The sequence below is a fragment of the Lupinus angustifolius genome, chromosome LG06 (genome assembly GCF_001865875.1).
Source record: "Lupinus angustifolius cultivar Tanjil chromosome LG06, LupAngTanjil_v1.0, whole genome shotgun sequence".
NCBI classification, from domain to species: Eukaryota; Viridiplantae; Streptophyta; class Magnoliopsida; order Fabales; family Fabaceae; genus Lupinus; species Lupinus angustifolius.
Genome location: NC_032014.1, coordinates 7,298,166 through 7,316,886, shown reverse-complemented (window position 1 = coordinate 7,316,886; position 18,721 = coordinate 7,298,166). Strand labels below are relative to the sequence as shown.

General features: G+C 33.3%; 3 protein-coding genes across 3 annotated transcripts; 1 reads left to right on the top strand and 2 right to left on the bottom strand.

Annotated features, from left to right (window-relative positions):
• LOC109349427 (CDPK-related protein kinase-like) lies at positions 623-6,307 on the bottom strand. Its single transcript, XM_019590227.1, has 11 exons — positions 5,392-6,307; positions 4,658-4,788; positions 4,361-4,402; positions 4,156-4,264; positions 3,243-3,321; positions 2,858-3,154; positions 2,659-2,771; positions 2,245-2,352; positions 2,102-2,164; positions 1,837-2,004; positions 623-1,130 (listed from the first exon to the last, which is right to left on the bottom strand). The coding sequence occupies exons 1-11, from the start codon at positions 5,932-5,934 to the stop codon at positions 990-992; spliced, it is 1,794 nt and encodes a 597-aa protein (XP_019445772.1). The 5' UTR covers positions 5,935-6,307; the 3' UTR covers positions 623-989.
• On the bottom strand, positions 14,572-15,612 carry LOC109351231. The gene is made up of 2 exons (XM_019592629.1): positions 15,313-15,612; positions 14,572-14,840 (listed from the first exon to the last, which is right to left on the bottom strand). The coding sequence occupies exons 1-2, from the start codon at positions 15,569-15,571 to the stop codon at positions 14,572-14,574; spliced, it is 528 nt and encodes a 175-aa protein (XP_019448174.1). The 5' UTR covers positions 15,572-15,612.
• Positions 17,306-17,947, top strand: LOC109350418. The gene has a single exon (XM_019591654.1). The coding sequence runs from the start codon at positions 17,306-17,308 to the stop codon at positions 17,945-17,947; it is 642 nt and encodes a 213-aa protein (XP_019447199.1).

Below are 18,721 nucleotides of genomic sequence, written 5' to 3'. Positions count from 1 at the left end.
TACAGATAAAAAGTGATATACTATTTAGTAAATTTACCAGTTATCATATTCAATTTGGATTAGTTCATTAGTTAAGATTGCTCTCTTAAAGATTTTTCCAGTAGCTAAGATGTATTTAGGAGTTGAAATTCAAACTGACTGACTGTAACTAATCGTTTCCAAAGTGGGTAGCATTAGAAATTAAAAAGACCTATAAAGCATCAAAAAGTTATAAAAGGATAACCAAAAGCGATTCTGCAATCTTAATATATTTTACCTGCAAAAGGAACAACACAAAAAGCAACGCAATTGAAATCAAAAGAAATACATGCCAATCTTTTCTGGCCTCCACACTTATGGAAAATATGTATCTAATGCCGATGTTTCTACATTTGTTTTTAAATATTTATAAGAAAATTAATATTGGTTTACATGAGAAGAATCCAAAATATTCTTCCCTTCGGCATGTGAAAATGGTGGCCTTACAATTGGAATTGGGACTTATAATTAAGATTCTAATCGGAATCATACTCCCACTAGATTTTACTTGTATTCGACCAGTTTCAATCCAATGGGTTAAAAATTGAATCCACTTAAATTGGTGCTATATGATAAAACATAAAACAATGGAAAGAAAAGGTGAAAAAAGTTTGGGGCATCAACTCAAGTAGTAGATATTAGCTTTCACTATCTTCTGGGGTCCTTAACCACATAAGAGTATAGATATTACAAGACTCACAAAGGTATTGAGGCAAAAGCCAATTTCTAACTCTACAATTCATATCTTAACTCAATGATCTGTAGACTATTTTACAATTCTAAAGGCTTCAAAAGAATCATTGAGTTACATTTCATTTTGAAACTTTACTGTAATGGGTTCTGCTTGAAAGAGCTCTTGAAACCAAGGGAACAATTATCAATTGCAGCACACTAGATACAAATTCAAATATGATTTAGCCACAAATAGCTGGAGAAAACTCGGCATATCGACGAGACTTTGCTTTAGATCTTCATTGAACCTTCGCGAGATTTCGGCTAGATACACCGTGTAATAATTTGACAAACCCAAGAAAGCTTAGCTTCCCATCAGTGTGCCGGATCCAGTCATGAAGAACAACATGAACGGGTATAGAAGGACCAAGTCCAAGTTCCTAAAACATCATTTTGAAGAAATATGATGATGATTAGTAATCACATGTGTTAAAGACTCCCTAATATTAACGAGATATCGAAGGAGAACCCACCAAGATTCAATATAGATGGGATCCAAGGAACCTAATAAGTAATAAGTGCAGATTCTTTAGATCATGTACATGTGAAGTGGCAGAAACCACCAAAGGACATGCATTAGATTGCGACAGATGCTATTAGATGCAGTTACTCCACGAGTTTTGACTGTCCTTCGGTATGTTTCATTGGGGAGAGTGCTTGTATTTTAAGGGTGTCTCAATGCCTCTCCAGTCTTCACCTATTAACAAAGATTATATCTATGGCTTATTTACGGTGCTCCTATAATGAGTCTTTTGAATAGACATTCTTTTGAATAGCATAGACTTTCCATTTGTCGCGTGTGTAGTTACAGTGGCAGCATTGTAATTCACTTGATTTTGTTCTTTATTTTTCTGGATATGGATGAGTCCTCACACAGACAGACATATGAACACTACATTAAAACCTACATTATTTACTCAGAGACACAAGCCGACCCCACCTAGTGGTATAAAAGCTTGGTTGTTGTTGTATAATGTATTTACTCAGACACACACAAACCCATCTTTGTTCTCTAAAGGAAATAATCGGGAATGCAGTATTAAGTACACATGAATAATTACTGTGATTTAAGTGTTATAAACTTACTGAAGCAAGTTCTTCAATCATAATAGCCCTGTTGCCATCTTTCTCAAAAAGTTCATATGCACAGCGGGCATGTTGTTCCCAACGATCGAGAGCTTCAAGCTGATGTACACTTAATGCAGCTGCACAAAATTCTTCAAAATCCATTCTTCTATATTGCAATGCATTCAGCTGTCATAAAAAGGGAAAATTCACAGAACTTATGCATGAGACAGTAACCAGACAAATTATGAGGCTTCTTCTATACCCATATTGAACAAGGTATTACCGAGGAAAGAAAATCAGTGATGCGAGACTCTTTCATGGCATCTGTTGCGTACTTCATTAAGGCCTGCCCCAAAAATATGAATGAGAAAAATAACGGAATCCAGCAAAACAATACATTTATTTCATGCTAATATGACAACCAACCTTGTTAATGTTCTCTAGGGATATGCTGCCATTTTTGCTTGGTTCCAACAGCGCAAATTGTTGCCTCAGATAATAGAGTTCATCAGTAGTCAATGTCTTTGACAAGGCCTGCCAAAGATGAATATAAATTAACAACTATAAATTTGCACCTCCCTGTTGTATATTGTTTTCTGAAAGTTAGAAATATACAACAAAGCTCTGAGAACATGCCACAGTTCGCTCTGATACATTTTTAAAAAAAAATGAAAATCCTACAAGTTCACTGGAGGTAAATGAAGTGAAATTAAGGTCACTTTTTATGAAGATTTATGCCCTTTTCAAACATGTTCAGAATCAAGATTAAATATTTAAATCCAAAAGGAAGAAACCATAGAAAATTGGTACAACTTTTCTCTCAATATTAAATATACGCACCCTTAAGGCAGCCTTACGCAAAGATGATGATCGCATATAAACCTTCATGAGCTTAAATATTAAAATATCAAGTGGAACTTTTACATTATTGTAGTTTCGTATCCAAGGGTGACCTGCAAACACAAGATTGTTGCTGGCAACTTAAAAAACAATGTCTTTGTGGAAACTCATTGATACTAGAGATGACAAAGGAACTCACTTAGAGCTTGTGCAGCAGATATTCGCTTCCTTGGATCCTTATTCAATAGGCGTTTGACAAAATCTTTTGCTTCTGTAGACAAGGTAGGCCAAGGAGGTTCATCGAAGCTTGGATCAGCTTTCAAAACTGCTCTAAATATACCAGACTCTGTTCGTGCCCAAAATGGGCGACTACCACATAAAAGTATATATGCTATCACACCTATACTCCACACATCAGCCTCTGTGGTGTAAGATCTATGGAGAACTTCAGGGGCCACATAGTATGCACTTCCAACAATGTCATTAAGCCTTTCATCTGTAAGCCATGATAAAGAGTTAAGAATATTCACAAGCTATCATGGTGGAAGGTTACTAATACCAAGTAAGGACTTGTGAAGGAAAACCTGGTCTGACAAAATCTGACAACCCAAAGTCTATAGCTTTTAACTCAGAACTTTCATCCTTTGAAGCATACAAAAAATTCTGAATGGAAAAGTGCAATGGGGTTAGACAATTAGCAAGGATATCCAAATTGAAATTCCATATCCAATGATTCAATTTACCTTGAATTACATTAGCTGTTTATATAACATAAGCAAGGTGTTTATCGAGCAAAACATTTTTTACAGAATTTTATTTTCCAATAATTCATTATTTTCTAATATATTGAGTAAATCAGTTTAACATTTTAGATGAGCTTGACTGACTGGGCACTGGTGCACTAAATAAAACTGCAAACAAGCCAGGTCAGACTCATATTATAGTAACCTATATACTTCAACTGAATGATATTATAAAAACTATATAAAAATGTAGAAATAAAAAACAGGCAATCTAGAAAAGTAAAAGGGGGCAGCCCAATGTACGATGCTCCCAACTTGACTGTTTCCAGGAGATGCCACAAGACAAAAACCTTATCAGCGATCTCACCCTGACAATCAATATAAGTGGAATTTCTAAAATGCAGTTAGCCAAAGACACTAACTAGCTAGAACTCTTCGTGCAGAAAAGTTGGAAAGCTTCATGAAACATTTAACCACCCTTGTCACCAAAAAAGAAGCGACCTTATTGGCTGATACCAATGCTGAAGTCACTACCATTTCTTAATCCCCATGAAACACATGAATAATTTAGAGAGAGGGAACAAAAGGTCATCCATTTTGAAATTACAATACAAGTTCTTCAAGCTAAGTTTAGGCCAAGACATTGAAATATAAGTAACCCATCCATGCTCTGCTTAGCTATTGTATTAAATGAGTCTCTGACAATATTGCAGATTCAGCAGCTTTAACTATAAAAGTAACTGAAAATGCTCACCTCTGGCTTAAGATCTCGGTGTACTACACCCTGAAGATGGCAAAATGCAACAACATTTAGTATCTGGACCAGGACAGCCTTTGCATCATCTTCTGAGTATTTCCCTCCTCTAAAGAATAAATAAACCATATAATTGTTATGACAAGGTGTAATTCCACATCAATTTTGTATTTAAAAGTAGCAGCGCTGCTGTTATATGAATTACCTTGATAGTATCCTATCTAAAAGCTCTCCCCCTTCACATAACCTGAAATGTCAATAGTATCTGGTTAATCACTTAATCATGAAAAAAAATCTCATAATCAATGAGCAGTCAAATCAACCAAAAAATTTAAAATCTAATATATCATCTCTAGTCTTGCCTAAAATCTTTTATCTAAGGCTGTGATAGAATCTTCGATGAAAAAAAGTTATGAGTAGCCTTTCCAAAAAATGCACCAGGATGGCCAGAGCAGTAAATCTAAGATACAACTTCAAAGGGAAACAAATACTCCAGACTTACTCCATTACAATGTAGACACTATCTTGGTCTTCAAATGCATCATAAAATTGTACCAGATTGTTGTGTCCATTCAAAGCTCGCAATATTTTCACCTCCCTTCTCACATCTTCAATTGCAATTGCTGTTGTCATCTGGCAACAAAACGGGTGAAGACGAGAACATAAGTTTAAGCATTATCATCCTACATGTGATGTATATATATGGTTCCTTGTGTGAAAATTTAAGTAGGAGCAAGGAAACTAAAATAAAATGACATAGTGTGTGACAAAAGTTAGATGAAGTTATAGAGAAGTCCGAGACGTATACATTATGAACATCATCCTCCCAGGCAACTTCAATTGTTGAAGGAGGTATTCCATTTAATTTAAAGGTAAGTTTAATCAAAATTTAGCTATGCTACTCTATTTTCACGATCAAAAGACCAAGGTTTTAAACTGTGATCCGCAACCATAATTGCAGTCGCAAAATTGACAGTTTGGTAGTCTTCATGATGGCAATTGCAGCCACATGGGCTATTTTTCTCGCAAGTGTCCGTAATTGCGATAATCGTTAATAGCAACATAACTGCAATTGTGGTTGCAGCCTCAAATTAAAACCATACTCCCAGACAAGTTAGTCTAATTTCCGAAATCCACGATCTACTGAAACTGAAAGAAACCCAAAAAATACAAAGGACCTAACTCAAGCTTTGTCTACCAAAAAAGGCAAATAAATATATATAGAAGATGATTTACCTTAGCTTTTGGGATAACTTTGACAGCAACTTGTTGCCCCTTAAGCTCACCCTTCTTGAACCTAGCAGAATAAGTATACCCAAAATGCCCTTTACCAACTTCTTCCCCAATCTCCAACTTACTATTGAACTCTTTTGAAAACCCAAATCTCTTATCCAAATCTCCAGCATCCTCCTCACCCTCCTCCGGTATCGCCGTAGCGGCCTTCTTCCCCTGTCTCCTCGCCAGCACAGCTTTTATGTGCTTGGCCGGAGACGGTGGAGGAAACGGCCGCCGAAAAAACCTTCTCGGCGTGGAGCTCGCGCTCTTGCTCCCTCCCGCCGAAGGCGCAGGAGACTTCTTGAGGAAGCGAGCGGGACTTGGACTGTAGAAGGTGAAGAAAGGGGACTTTTTTCCGGCGATGACGTCATCTTTCCGGCGGTGGTTGTTGGGAGTCGCTGGGGTTTTTGGGATTTGTGGAGGATCATAAGAGTCATTTTCAGCTTCTGGTTCACGAAGTTCGTATGGGTTTGGTTTCTGTGGCTTTGAAGTGCAAACCCCCATTGTTGAGTAATCAGAGAAGCTGGGTTACTGAATCATTGGTTAGAGCATTATGTGAATGGTTTCTGGGTTTTGTTCTTCACCTTCAAAAGATTCAAACTTTACAAAAAGTAGTCAAAAAGGGTAGAAGTAGAATTTTGAGTGTGCTAGTAGGTAGAGAGAGAATGGTGGGTTTGCTTTGGGGGTTGAGGAAATGAAGAAGGAAGTGAACAAACTCAAGGGACACGTGTCATGCACGTGAGTTTGGTATTCAATGAATTGAGAAGTGAAAGGAGGAGAATTGGAGAAAGGGTGTAGAATTGAAGGGGAGAGTAAATTTGATGAATGAATGTGAAGATGATGATGATGAAGACAATAGAGGAAAAAAGAAGCAAGGGTGAGAAGATGGCAAAAAAATGGGATTGTATTTTGTAATAATTCACTAATTCTTGTATTTGCTGTCACGGGATTGGCTACATTTCGTTCCCACTTTTGACTGTTCAACAACATTGCCGTACCAAGAGAAATAAATTACAAAAACTTGTATCTATTATATTATAGAAATTTAGTAGAAGTTGGTTTTTGTCATATTAGGGCCATTGATCCTTACATGTTACAAGATGAGGCAGGTTAAATTGAATGGTTAAGAAATGAGAGAGAAATAGTAAATTCTATGCTCAATTTGGTTTCTTTCGTTATGTTGTTGCTTTTCACAATTAGTTAACTAAAACAGAAACCTTTCCCTTCACTAACTCCACTAATCAATGGCTTGAAGTAAGTAAAAGCCAATTTAAGAGCTTTAATATCGTCATGACTTCATTAGCCATATTATCAATATTTTGGGCAAGATTCGTTTCAGTTTGTTTGGCTTAAATCAGATGTCAAGCCATGGTTTTGTGTCCTTTCTCAAAAATGAACTCAATAATACGTACATATTCATTAAGAATAAGGGACTTTAATATAATTCAAGTATATGTTATAAGCTTTTTTTCTCTCCCTTTTTCTATGATCACAATGCAAGTCTCATTTATGAAAGGTAAGTTTTTTTTGGTACCAAACAAAAACTATTATATGCGGCCAAATTCTTTCTCACATAGTTGCATATTCAAGACTCCAGACTTCAAATCAATCATTAAACTAGATTACTCTTTATCTATTTATTCACACTTAACTCAAGTACATATGGTAAATATTTTGTTCTGTTTTTAAGTTAGATTTTGGATTTAAAGAAAATGAAAGACTTCAAAACTATAAAAGTACACGAGATAACTCTAAAGCTTTTGATTTCATTCATTTCCCTCCAAAACTTAACTCACAAACCGATGAGGGACTGTGCCATATTGAATTAAGGGTGTGCAACCCTAGTTTTTTATAAGAAAAGGTTATAAATTACCTATATATTTTTTTATGTATGTTTGCTGCTTTATTATTTTTAATTTATTATTTCTATTATATATTTAACATCGTTTCCATTAATTATTAACTAAACATGTATCTAATAATTATTCGATATAGATAATAAATCACAAATTTATATATCAATAGTTTTTACGAGACATGTAGAAGATATATGATTTTTGTTCAATTGATTGGGTGATGTTTGATAATCAACTTAAGATTTATATCATTAATATAATATTTGAAAGAAATCAATAATCTTTTATCGAAGTTTGATGAAAGTGAAAGACACATTATTTACATATTAGTTTATATTCTTTTGAAGTTAGCAATAAATTTTGCTTTTTGTCACTCCAATCATAAAAAAAGCGTTTTCAACTATGAAGATTGTAAAAAAATTTTGCTTTTTGTCTAGTGACTTATATTGAACGAGATGTGTTCAACAACATTAACAATGGATTGATCATTCAACGATTTCAAAATATGAAGTCACTTAGATATCAATTATGAAGTATGTAATTTATTTATTTTTTGGTTTCCCACGGGTATCATCGCACTAAAGACAATCATGTCCGAGCCGGGAACATCCACAGGTACGTGGGGCTAACTCTTCCAGCGGATATTTTTTTATCCACAAGACTCGAACCCGAGACCTTGCTTAAGGGGAATCAAGCATGTAACGCTTGAACCAACGTTCATTGGTAGTATGTAATTTATTTGATTAGCTATATTTAAATTTTGTGATTTTGACATCAATGTTTTTATCTTTTAATATATGATAATATTTATTATTTTATTTTAAACATATGTTGCACACTCTTCTCGCTCAGTCGCGCTTAGGTCTTGGATTCGTCAATGAAACAAATCCTTGAGTTATAGAATAGTGTTAGATAATATCATGAGTATACTAGAAAAGTAAGATCTGTACTTGTCTTGGGACTAAGATACGGATCTTGGACATGCAAGTAACTTGATTTGGGACTGCATATGATTTGTCTTTCACATGCAAGCAATTTAAAATATGTAGTTACATGCATATAAGACATTTTTATAAATTTCCCTGACCGTTACATAGGGAGGTTCTCATCCATGTGCTGGACCAACTTTTCAACCATTAAGAAGAGTCATTAACAAGCAAGAGTAATTCTTAATTAGACATAATTTGTTATGACACTCAAATCATTATCTTACATGTAAAATGTTCTGAGATTTATATAAGATAGAAAATTATCAATCTCCAGACATGCTTTTACACAGAAAACAATATAAATGTCCCAAAAAAATAATTTACTAGACACTTCTTATAGATATAATTAAGTAATCGTTTATATCCTTTGTTTTATAATTTTCTAAGGCTCTTGTGTCCGTTGTTGTAGTCAAGGGGTCAAATACATGAATATACCCGTACTGACCGTGAGAAACGCTTTCACAATCTTGTACTAACATGGACAGAATAATATTGACTTATTAATTACGTAATTCGTTTTGTAAAGTGGAAAGTTTTATAAGAGAAGCAACACTATAAAGAGTCATGGGTAACAAGGATGTGTGGATTTGTTAAATGGTGAGAGATACGTATCATTTTCTTATTGGGATGGAATCTTGGATGACCATATAAATAGATCCCGAAGTTCATATTGAATATATAGCAAATAATTTTAATTTAATGCGTTATACTCAGTTATTATTTATATTTTATAACATCAACAGTAAAATAGAAGGTTGACGCAACTACCTATTTGTGTAAATTGTTTAAAAGGAGAAGGAAAATTTTAGATTGAAATATTATGATCTCACATTTTGAGAAGTATTCTACTTAGTTTTTTAAGAGTTATTTTCCATTTGACCTATAATAAAATTGAGGTAAAGGTTCCATGAAAAGTGAATGTGTAATAGGGATGGCAAAAAACTCGATCCTTGGGTACCCGTAGAAATACCCATAACGGGTACCCACAAAAATAGCTTATGGATAAGAATGTGTTTTATGATACCCACCCTGTGGGTACCTGCAAATTTAATATTTAGTTTATTATTAAATTTTTATATATATAATTATTATTATTTTAAGATTATATATCATATGTTTTATTATTATTTCATAATAAATTACACCTATTTAACTATAATCACAAATTTATCAAATATATATCATAATATTCATATAATAATTATTTTTACACATTAATTATTACAAATTATATAAATATGTAATTAAAATAAAAATTCATTGGGTACCTACAAATACCCGTTGTGTGAGTCCCATAAATATTGTCGGTTTGCGAACAGAAGAAAAATACTGCTAGCGTTCGCCCATACTCATTGTAATCCCTAATGTTTAAGCACTAAAAAAATATCTTATAAATTGAATTTGAGTGCATGGTGACCAACACATATCCACATTTGTATTTGTTTTAAAGGTAGATATGGTTTGACTTACCTACTTTATAGTCCAAAAGAAGTTTTATATTCATCTAATAAATCATTTTCCTTGTTTAATTTAAGGGAATGTTAACAAAGCTTCTAAGGTATTTTTCATGAAAGCAAAATATTTAATTTCATATTAAAAGAATGTAATGTTTATGTATTGAGAAATACAAGACTAGTTTTTCAATATTGTCTTATTATTTATTTTAACATTTTTTAAACAATATTTTTAGGGCACTTATTAATACAATTCATCGGAAAACCCAATTCTCTTGAAGCTGTTTGAGCCAAAAAAAAGTCCTAAAACTTTAAAATCTGATCTCATAACTTTTTCAAATACGAGTGAAGAAGTTTTTAAGCCCCGTTTAAAAAGCTTCTCGAACCAAAATAAAGTCTCAAAAGTTATGAGAAGTACAGAAGAATAGTGTTAAGAAAAAATCATTCATAAATTTATAGTAGAAATAGATATGCTAATTATAGATTTATTATTTTATGTTCTATAAATTTTAAAGACACTAATGGTTATGAACTACTATAAAATTACAGAAACGTGATCTCATTGAATAAGAAAGTTGTAACATTGTCATCTATTAAAAAAATTATTGTGCATGGTCCTTAGACCTACGCCTTCAAATAGACACAGTACAAGGGTTGTATTGAAGAACTTTAAAGTCATATTAGACACGTGGCTTAACCCTCTTGCAGGTTTTGGTTGTTTGTATATTTCAAAACCATACTTAATTGACACATGATCTACTTCTAAATTAGGGTACGAATATGTCCCAAATTAATCGAAATGTGACTTTTTGTTTTTAAATTATTATTTTTATTCATGTGGCAAAATATGGTAGACTTGAGATAAGAAATAAGATATGATTGAGAATAAGTAATCCTTCTGGGTAACTATGCACTTCTATTACCTGAAAAAATGACTATACGGTAAGTGAGTATTTATGTCATCATAAATGCTTCTCCTGCCTTCAGTTTAATTAGACTGAAGCACGTTGAACCTTGTGCATTATTGAAAATCAAGAAGTGCAGCCATCAACCCTAGTGCATTATTGAGTAATAGAGTTTATTCTAGCAAGAAAGGGACCTTTGCAAGGTAGCACAACAGGGTCACATTATTCCAATGCAGAAGAATAATGGGATAAGTTAGAGTCACTTGTAATATGTTGCAAAAAATAATTAAGGATCCTAATGCTTTCTCTTGAAAGCTTCATCTCACATCCTAAATATCAAAGGATGTGAATTGAGACAAACAGAAAAATGGTTTCTATGTGATTCTCTAGTAGATTGGTTAGAGAACATTTACTCACTTTTTCCTGTGACTCTCTGGTAGGTTGGTTTGATACTACTATTAGTTGAATGACAACCCTGCTACACAAAAATAGATCATTTTAAACATATATTAACTACTCTATTTATTCCTTCTTATAAGATATTCTCAACTAAATTGCACATGCCAATAAATAGAGTAATTATTTTCTTCATTAATGGAGAGACAAGTATCATATAATAACACAAAAAAATAACATTTAATATCATTTTTATCCTTTGTTTACTATGAAATCACATTTTTTGTCATTAAAAATATATATAAAAACAACAACTTACCTCTCTATTAAGAACGAGAATCCTCTGCATCAGTGATGCCAAAAACCAAAGAAAGTGCGATATATTTTTACATTTATACTCTTATGTTTATTATGATAAGACAAATTTACCCTTCAAACTAAATGGAAAAATTGCACTTAACTCTCCATTAATGGAGAGGAGCCTTACTCCTCTGTTAATGAAGATCCTTGTTCCAATAAAAATAGCTATTATTTATGATTTTCTTAAAATATTATAGTATTGCCATTTTATCTTTATTGAGTATTGTTTATTTATTAGTAGTCTCAATAACAAAAAAAAATAGAAATGGATAAAAAATAAAGATCTGTAATGCATAAAAAATAAAATACCTTATAAAAATGATCGTGAAAACTATATAAATGCTAAATGTAGTATTAATTTGAGTTACTCATGGTTGGTGTTTCTATAAAAAATGGATATTTCTTTCTCTCGCATAATCATGATATATACCAATGAATTGAAAGTGGGTTCCCCACTAAATGCCATTTGTAAAGAATAATCTGGTTTTATGACTTTGACATGGACACAGTTTTGTTTTTGGTGGGATTAATCAATGCATTATTTAAAGTTGCTCGACTACTTCAAGGTAAAAATTGCTGTGGAACCCACATCTGCAATTCCACCCATTTTTCCCAACCCATAGAACACAGATATTGTATTCATTATCTGTATAGTTATAGTGCTTTTTCCCATAATAGATAAAATTTTGGTTTGAGATGTAATGTCTAACCATAATTCTTTACTCTTCTCGTGCCTGTTAATAATGACACTTCTCATTAATTAGAGGTTTTCTGGTAGCACATGAGTTCAATAGGAATAATAGCGTAAAGCCAAGTGATATTGATACGGATACTCCTCATAGATAAATAACTTGTTTTAGGACATATCAAAGTGTAAGGAAACATAAGAAAAATGAGTAAAATCTCAAACTTAAATGACTTAAAAACAGAGATATTATGACAAACAAAAATGAATAATATAGGATCTGATCTTGTTAAACATATTAGAACATAAGATTTGGCCTTCTCTCCCAATTAGTCAACTATGTCCATGCAACTGAAAATGAAACTATTACTTATTCAAGTGGGGACCGAGAGTACTTGAAAACCCTTTCACTTTACTTGTTCATTACCCCCCTGAACAATATTAAGCACCATCATTATTTAAACAGTTAAAGTCATTGATGATTACTATTCCAAATTATGTAGGACCAGAACTCACATTGATGGGCAAACGTGTGATGCACATGTTCTACTAATACCAGCCATTACTGCCTGATATCATGGCCTCTAATATGTTTCAGTTCTCCACTTTGACCTATCAATCTTTTCTTATTCTCTTATACTAGCTACAGTATTAATTGTGCATAGTTCCTATACATATTCGAGCCACTTAGCTTACCCTACCTTCACTATTATTGTTTTGCAATAAAAAATCGGTGGTGGTATTGGTGGTTAGGATTGTTGTATACCCTACTGTTTGATTTCTTTGGTACCGCATCATCAAATGACAATGATGGTAATTTCCTCTCCCACCCCAACTCCCTCAACAAATAATCTTTACTTCACCTACAACCATATGAATAAATCATTTGGGCCTTCATGTTTATAGTTTATTTTATTTTCTAGGACCTGAGAAAAGTGAATAAAAAACCTAGGACGAATACATTAGGGGGGAAGTTGTTGTCACAACATAAACCTAGAAAAGTTATGTATGTATATCACCAAAAACCTAGAAATCTACCCATTTTTTATTCGCTTTAATTAACCATCCAAGTTTAGTCCCTCGTTACTCCCTCTCTCTAATATCATTCAATTACTACTAGGGTGAAATTTGTATGGTCAATCATGCAATTTAGGAAGAAACTTTGTATGGTCAATCATGCAATTTAGGAAGAAACTTATCTTTGAAAATCAGCTGCATACTTCAGTGTTTAATCTGCTTGTAAATATGACCTTATCAAGAGATCCATTCCACTTATCAGTTACTTAATTTTGCTTCATCATGGTTAATCTAAGGTCATACTCATAAACATGGTTTGGTTTGAAACTTTGAATATATTCTAATTCATAGGATATATAACTAGGCAAACATATTTAAGTGTATAAACTAATTGAGACTTTTAAGTAAATTTAATGAGGCCAAAAAGAAGAAAAAAAACAAGTCTAAATTTGTTGTTTTCTTAAAATCCAACTTCCCCTAACCACGAATTGGGTCAAAGACACCTTTTCTGAAGCTAAAATGTGAGGAGGAAATTATTTTAAGGTAGAGGATGTTTTAGCAGCTAATTTATATCCTAATGGTACATGGTCCCTGGTTGTCTATGTACGTTGTAACTTGAAGGCTCAAAGCATCATAAGTAAGCCGATTAGATAAACCACCGAATGCAAGTACACGTGCTTAATTACGGTTCATCTGTTTGATACCTTACCAACTGAAAGCTTTTACAAAGATTTGATACTTGGAAAGCACGATTGTGTTGATAGGTAGGTAGATCAGATTCTCTGATTTGTTTGGTGTTAAAATCCCAAAGAGAAAATCCAAAGCCGTAGAAAAATGCAAAAGGTTCATTGTCTATCACATTCAAATGGACAATTAGATAACGTAGCCATGAATTATTGAGAGAAAGAGAGAAGATACTAAGCAGTCTTAATCAAAATATATGCTTGATGTTCAGTTTTGTTTCTGTTCTCTCATATAAATTTAAATCTCCAAATTAGAGGTCTACAATATTTTTTTATAAATTCATTTCTCCTGTAATATTTTCACTTGATCCATGCATGTTATTAAGTCGGTCAAATTTTATTCTTTTTTTTTGGATTATCTAGTGGAAAAACATGAAAGTTCAATTTGCAATTTTCTTGAAACTATGTACTAGTGTACATGAAACAATAGTACGTGTGCAGCTGCAAAAGTATTCCTAAAATTTAACACAACTTACACTTGGTAGAACAGTTGGTCTTCTTCATTAAAGTCAAAGTCAACATGTAACTAGAAAACGGAAACAAGAATCTATATGTAAGTAACTTTTAAATGTATTTGAAGTAATATGAAGACTCCTAGAATAAAATTAACAATAAAACTTGCTTTATTTGGTGGTAAATTTATTCAAAAATAATAATAAAGGAAAACTATAACAACTTGAGCTGCAGCATTCATTGGGAGAAATATATAGCTAGTTGTAGCATGCATTAATTTTTGTCATGGCCATGGCATGAAGGGACGAAGCGTTGGCATGACACCAAACTTCATTAGTCCATTGTTGCAATGGAATCCATTTTTTTCACCGCAAGCAAAGTAATAAGGCTTCCATTTGTTTAGCACAAACTGAAAGCCCTCTCCTGCACCTTGTGTGGGATTCGCAAGCATCTTAGCCTTCTTCACTTCACATTTCAAGAAGCTCCAATAGTTTGAAAACATGTATACGCTGTGTGGAAAAGTGGTGGCATTTGGAGCATCATACTTGAAGACTACACCATAAATATTAGATATAAAAAATGTTATTTCCATGACATTAATTAAAAATATAACACATCATATTTACCTATTATCCTCATATTATAGAATAACATTTTTGGATTATATTATAATAAATGGATGATGGAAATTAAAAATTATTTAGATCAAATGATCAATTTAAAATATCAGATGTATTTATTTTGTTGCATATCTTTATCTTTTTAATATGAACAATTCAAATGAGATCAAATCATTAAGATATCATTTCTCACATCAACAAATTGTTCTTTCTACATATTTATAATATAATCAGAGAACATGTGGAATTAATTAGTTGCAAAAATAAAATGATAGAATTTTTTGTAAATGCGAAATGATTAATTAGTTACAATAAAAGGATAGAAACTTATTAAATATGAGATGAGGCGTGTGCAAGCATAGATGAATTCAATTGAGTTAGAGAAACAAGGAAGATAAATTAACCTAGAGTATCATTAAGGTAAAAAGGGCCATTCTTGATAGCCCAATCGGTGTAGTTAAAGCCGTAGTGCCAATGCTGAGACCCACCCACGATGATCTTTTTGGGTTCTTGTTGTGTCTTGTTTACGTGATGGTTACCAAATCTGGACCACCAATCTGTGTAGTTAAAACCAAAGGACCAGTCCTTGTCGGCCATGCTCAATTCAAACATTGAGGCTGCTATAACTAGTATAATGAGTCCCACTGAAAACTTGGCAACCATGTTCTCTTGTTTTAGCAAAAGAGAATTAATTTCTAAACTAATTAAGGTATGATGTGTTTGATTTGGTGTTAGCAAGAGTTGATTTGATGTTTATATAGGGAGAAGGACTTGGGCTTAGAGTGAGACATGAAATACGTGGTGGTGCAAATAGGCCGAATTAGAATTTTGGTCCAAGTGAATATGGGTCGGTAGGAATTATAGATGCTTGGATTTTAAAAATATGAAGTAGACGTTTTTCCGCCACCTTAGCTTGTTGGGATAACTCATTATGACACACACTTGAAGTGATTTTTAAATATCATACGTAAAATTAAAATGAAAGTAGGATATTAATATGTGAATTGGGTGTGGCCTAAATACTAATTCAAAGAAACTTCATTCCTTTGATTAAGCAAGTGGTAAGTATTGGCAATGGAATGGGTTGGTAGCACATAACAGAAGCACATATTCTTCCATACACATATTGGGAGAACGTGAAGAGTGGTCGTGTTGTATGGGGTTTGATGATGTTTGAAGTCAATGTTTATTGTACTTATTGGAAATTTAACTGAAACTAGTGGGTTTCAAATATGGTCTACATTTCTTGCTTTGTATAACTGAGATAAGTTTGAGTGACGTAATCATCACGGCTTTGTGGCGTGTTGTTAAAAACCTTACCGATTACCATGATAAAAGTAAAACTATAATAAAGAATGGAGAATTTTGAATTTACACTTGAGAAACAAAGATTGTCACCTAATTACATACAATACCTTTTTAAATGAACAAAACATTAACTGAGTTCGACCATAGCGGTTTATCGAGTTCATGAGATATTGTCTTTATGAGTGCTTACAGAAATATTTTTATAGATTTTGAATTTATATCTTTAGAATGAGTTAATTATTTACCAATTATTACATCAACCTTTTACCTTACACACAATACATCTTTTACTTATTCATGTGGATTACATTTTATCTCACATTAATAATCTGCTAAAAGGAATTAAGATGGTTTAATATGTCAGTAACACAAGACTGTTAATTATAAGTTATACACTCATCTTATTAGTTTAAATGATGATGATCATCTCTTTGTACACTAACATCGCCCTTTCATCAATCTTCTCCTACCCATTTCTAAATAGTCTGTATATTGTTCTCTAGAATTAGTCCAAATGGTTAACTCGCTAGCCATGAAATATAAATGTTCCAGGTGAAATCTCTATAAGTACACTACTGTTGAAATAAAATAGTTTTAATTCAAGTTGTAATTGATTAGTAGTGTTTTTGTTGTTGATAGTTAAAACTTGTTATTCTGGGAAATCTGTTTGAAATTCAGTTATGACAGGTTTGCTATAAAAGGCAAGTTTCTGTTTTGTCTTGAATAAGATTGATGAATATTCATTGTTAACTTTCTTCTTCTCTCTATCTCTAAATCTCTTCATTTTCTATAATCCTTCTTTTCATCTTTCTGGTTTTCTGGTTTTGGTGTTGTGTGGCAAGCCAAAACGCCCCAACAAATTGGTATTCAGAGCAAAGGCAATTCAAGGTCCTGTGAGAATCGAATTGCAGAAGCTGGTCCTGTTGAAAGGGAGTTGAGATAGCTGTGTGTGAATCAACTGGTTGGAGGAGAAGCTTGACAGAAGCAGAACAGTGAAAGAATTGAAGGATGAGTGGAAACAACAATAATCTTCAAGCAATGGGGCTTCCTATTCTTACTAATAAGAATTGGGATAGATGGCAAACTTAGATGAAGGTTTTGTTTCGATATCAAGAAGTCATTGAGGTTGTACAAGATGGAGTCTTGTCACTAGATCAATCAGAAGCACAAAAGAAAGATAACAAGGCTTTGTTTCTGATCCACCAATGTGTGGATGATGTTCACTTTGAAAAGATACAAAATGCCATGACAGCCAAAGAAGCATGGGACATATTGGTGACAAGTCATGCTGGAGGGGACAAGATCAAGAAAGTTAAACTTCAATCACTAAGGAAGCAATATGAGCTATTGCACATGGAGGAGGATGACAAGGTTGGTGAATACTTCACCAAGATTCTTGCAATAACCAACCAAATGAAGGGATATGGTGAAGCAATCACAGATACAATGGTTATTGAGAAAATCATGAGATCTTTGCTTCCAAGATTTGATTTCATAATTGTTGCTATTGAAGAATCCACAGATGTCGCACTCATGAAGATAGAAGAATTGCAAAGCTCCTTGGAGGCACACGAATTAAGGCTGATTAAAAGGAATCCAATGAAGAAAGCAGAACAAGCCTTAAAAGCAACTCACAAGGATGATGACAAAAGAAAGGATAAGAAGTGGAGAGGGAAACAAAGCCTCAACCGAAGAAAAACAAATCAAGATTGGTCTGAATCTTCTGATTAAAGAGGAAGGTCAAAATTGAACTATAATCAGAAGAAGTTTGATAAGAGCAAAGTAGAATGCTTCAATTGTCACAAACTAGGTCACTACTCTTATGAATGTGGCAATGAGAAAACAAGCATTCAAGGCATAAAGAGGAGGCACTTTACAACTCAAGAAGACTCAGATTCAGAACCTTTGAATCTCATGGTTACAGATGCTGCAACAAAATCACACTCTGAATTTTGGTTCTTGGATTCAGAGTGTTCAAATCACATGACAAATCATAAAGAGTGGCTGAAAGACTTTGATTCAACAAAGAGAAGCAGAGTCAAATTTGCAGATGATAGTTCTCTATCAGCATAAGGAGCAGGCAGTGTTGTGATTATGAGGGAGAATGGATCAAAAGCAATAGTATCAAATGTCCTCTATGTGCCAAAGATGAAGTACAACCTACTGAGTATAGGTCAATTGATTGAGAAAGGATTCTCAGTTCTCATGAAGAATAGCCAACTTGAACTGTTTGATTTTGATGGGAAGCTAATCTTGAGAACCAAAGCTTCCAAGAATAGAACATTTCAAGTAAGCTTCAATGCAGCAGAAATTCAATGCATGAGCTCAGTTGAGACTAGAGATGAGAGTTGGATTTGGCACTCAAGATTGGGGCACCTAAACTTCAAAAGCCTGCATCAACTAGGGACTAAACAAATGGTTTCTGGTCTTCCAATAACAACACTACCAGAGAAAATATGTGAGGTATGTTTGATTGGAAAGCAAGCAAGAAACTCTTTCAAGACT

Excerpts from the sequence above, each read along its gene's own strand:
- LOC109349427 (XM_019590227.1), bottom strand. The coding sequence starts at position 5,934 with ATGGGGGTTTGCACTTCAAAGCCACAGAAACCAAACCCATACGAACTT. Across the intron at positions 2,772-2,857 it reads ATCTGCTGCACAAGCTCTAA|GTCACCCTTGGATACGAAAC; the intron begins GTGAGTTCCTTT and ends TTGTGTTTGCAG. Across the intron at positions 2,165-2,244 it reads CCCTAGAGAACATTAACAAG|GCCTTAATGAAGTACGCAAC; the intron begins GTTGGTTGTCAT and ends TTTTTGGGGCAG.
- LOC109351231 (XM_019592629.1), bottom strand. The coding sequence starts at position 15,571 with ATGGTTGCCAAGTTTTCAGTGGGACTCATTATACTAGTTATAGCAGCC. Across the intron at positions 14,841-15,312 it reads TTACCTTAATGATACTCTAG|TCTTCAAGTATGATGCTCCA; the intron begins GTTAATTTATCT and ends TTTATGGTGTAG.
- LOC109350418 (XM_019591654.1), top strand. The coding sequence starts at position 17,306 with ATGAAGGTTTTGTTTCGATATCAAGAAGTCATTGAGGTTGTACAAGAT.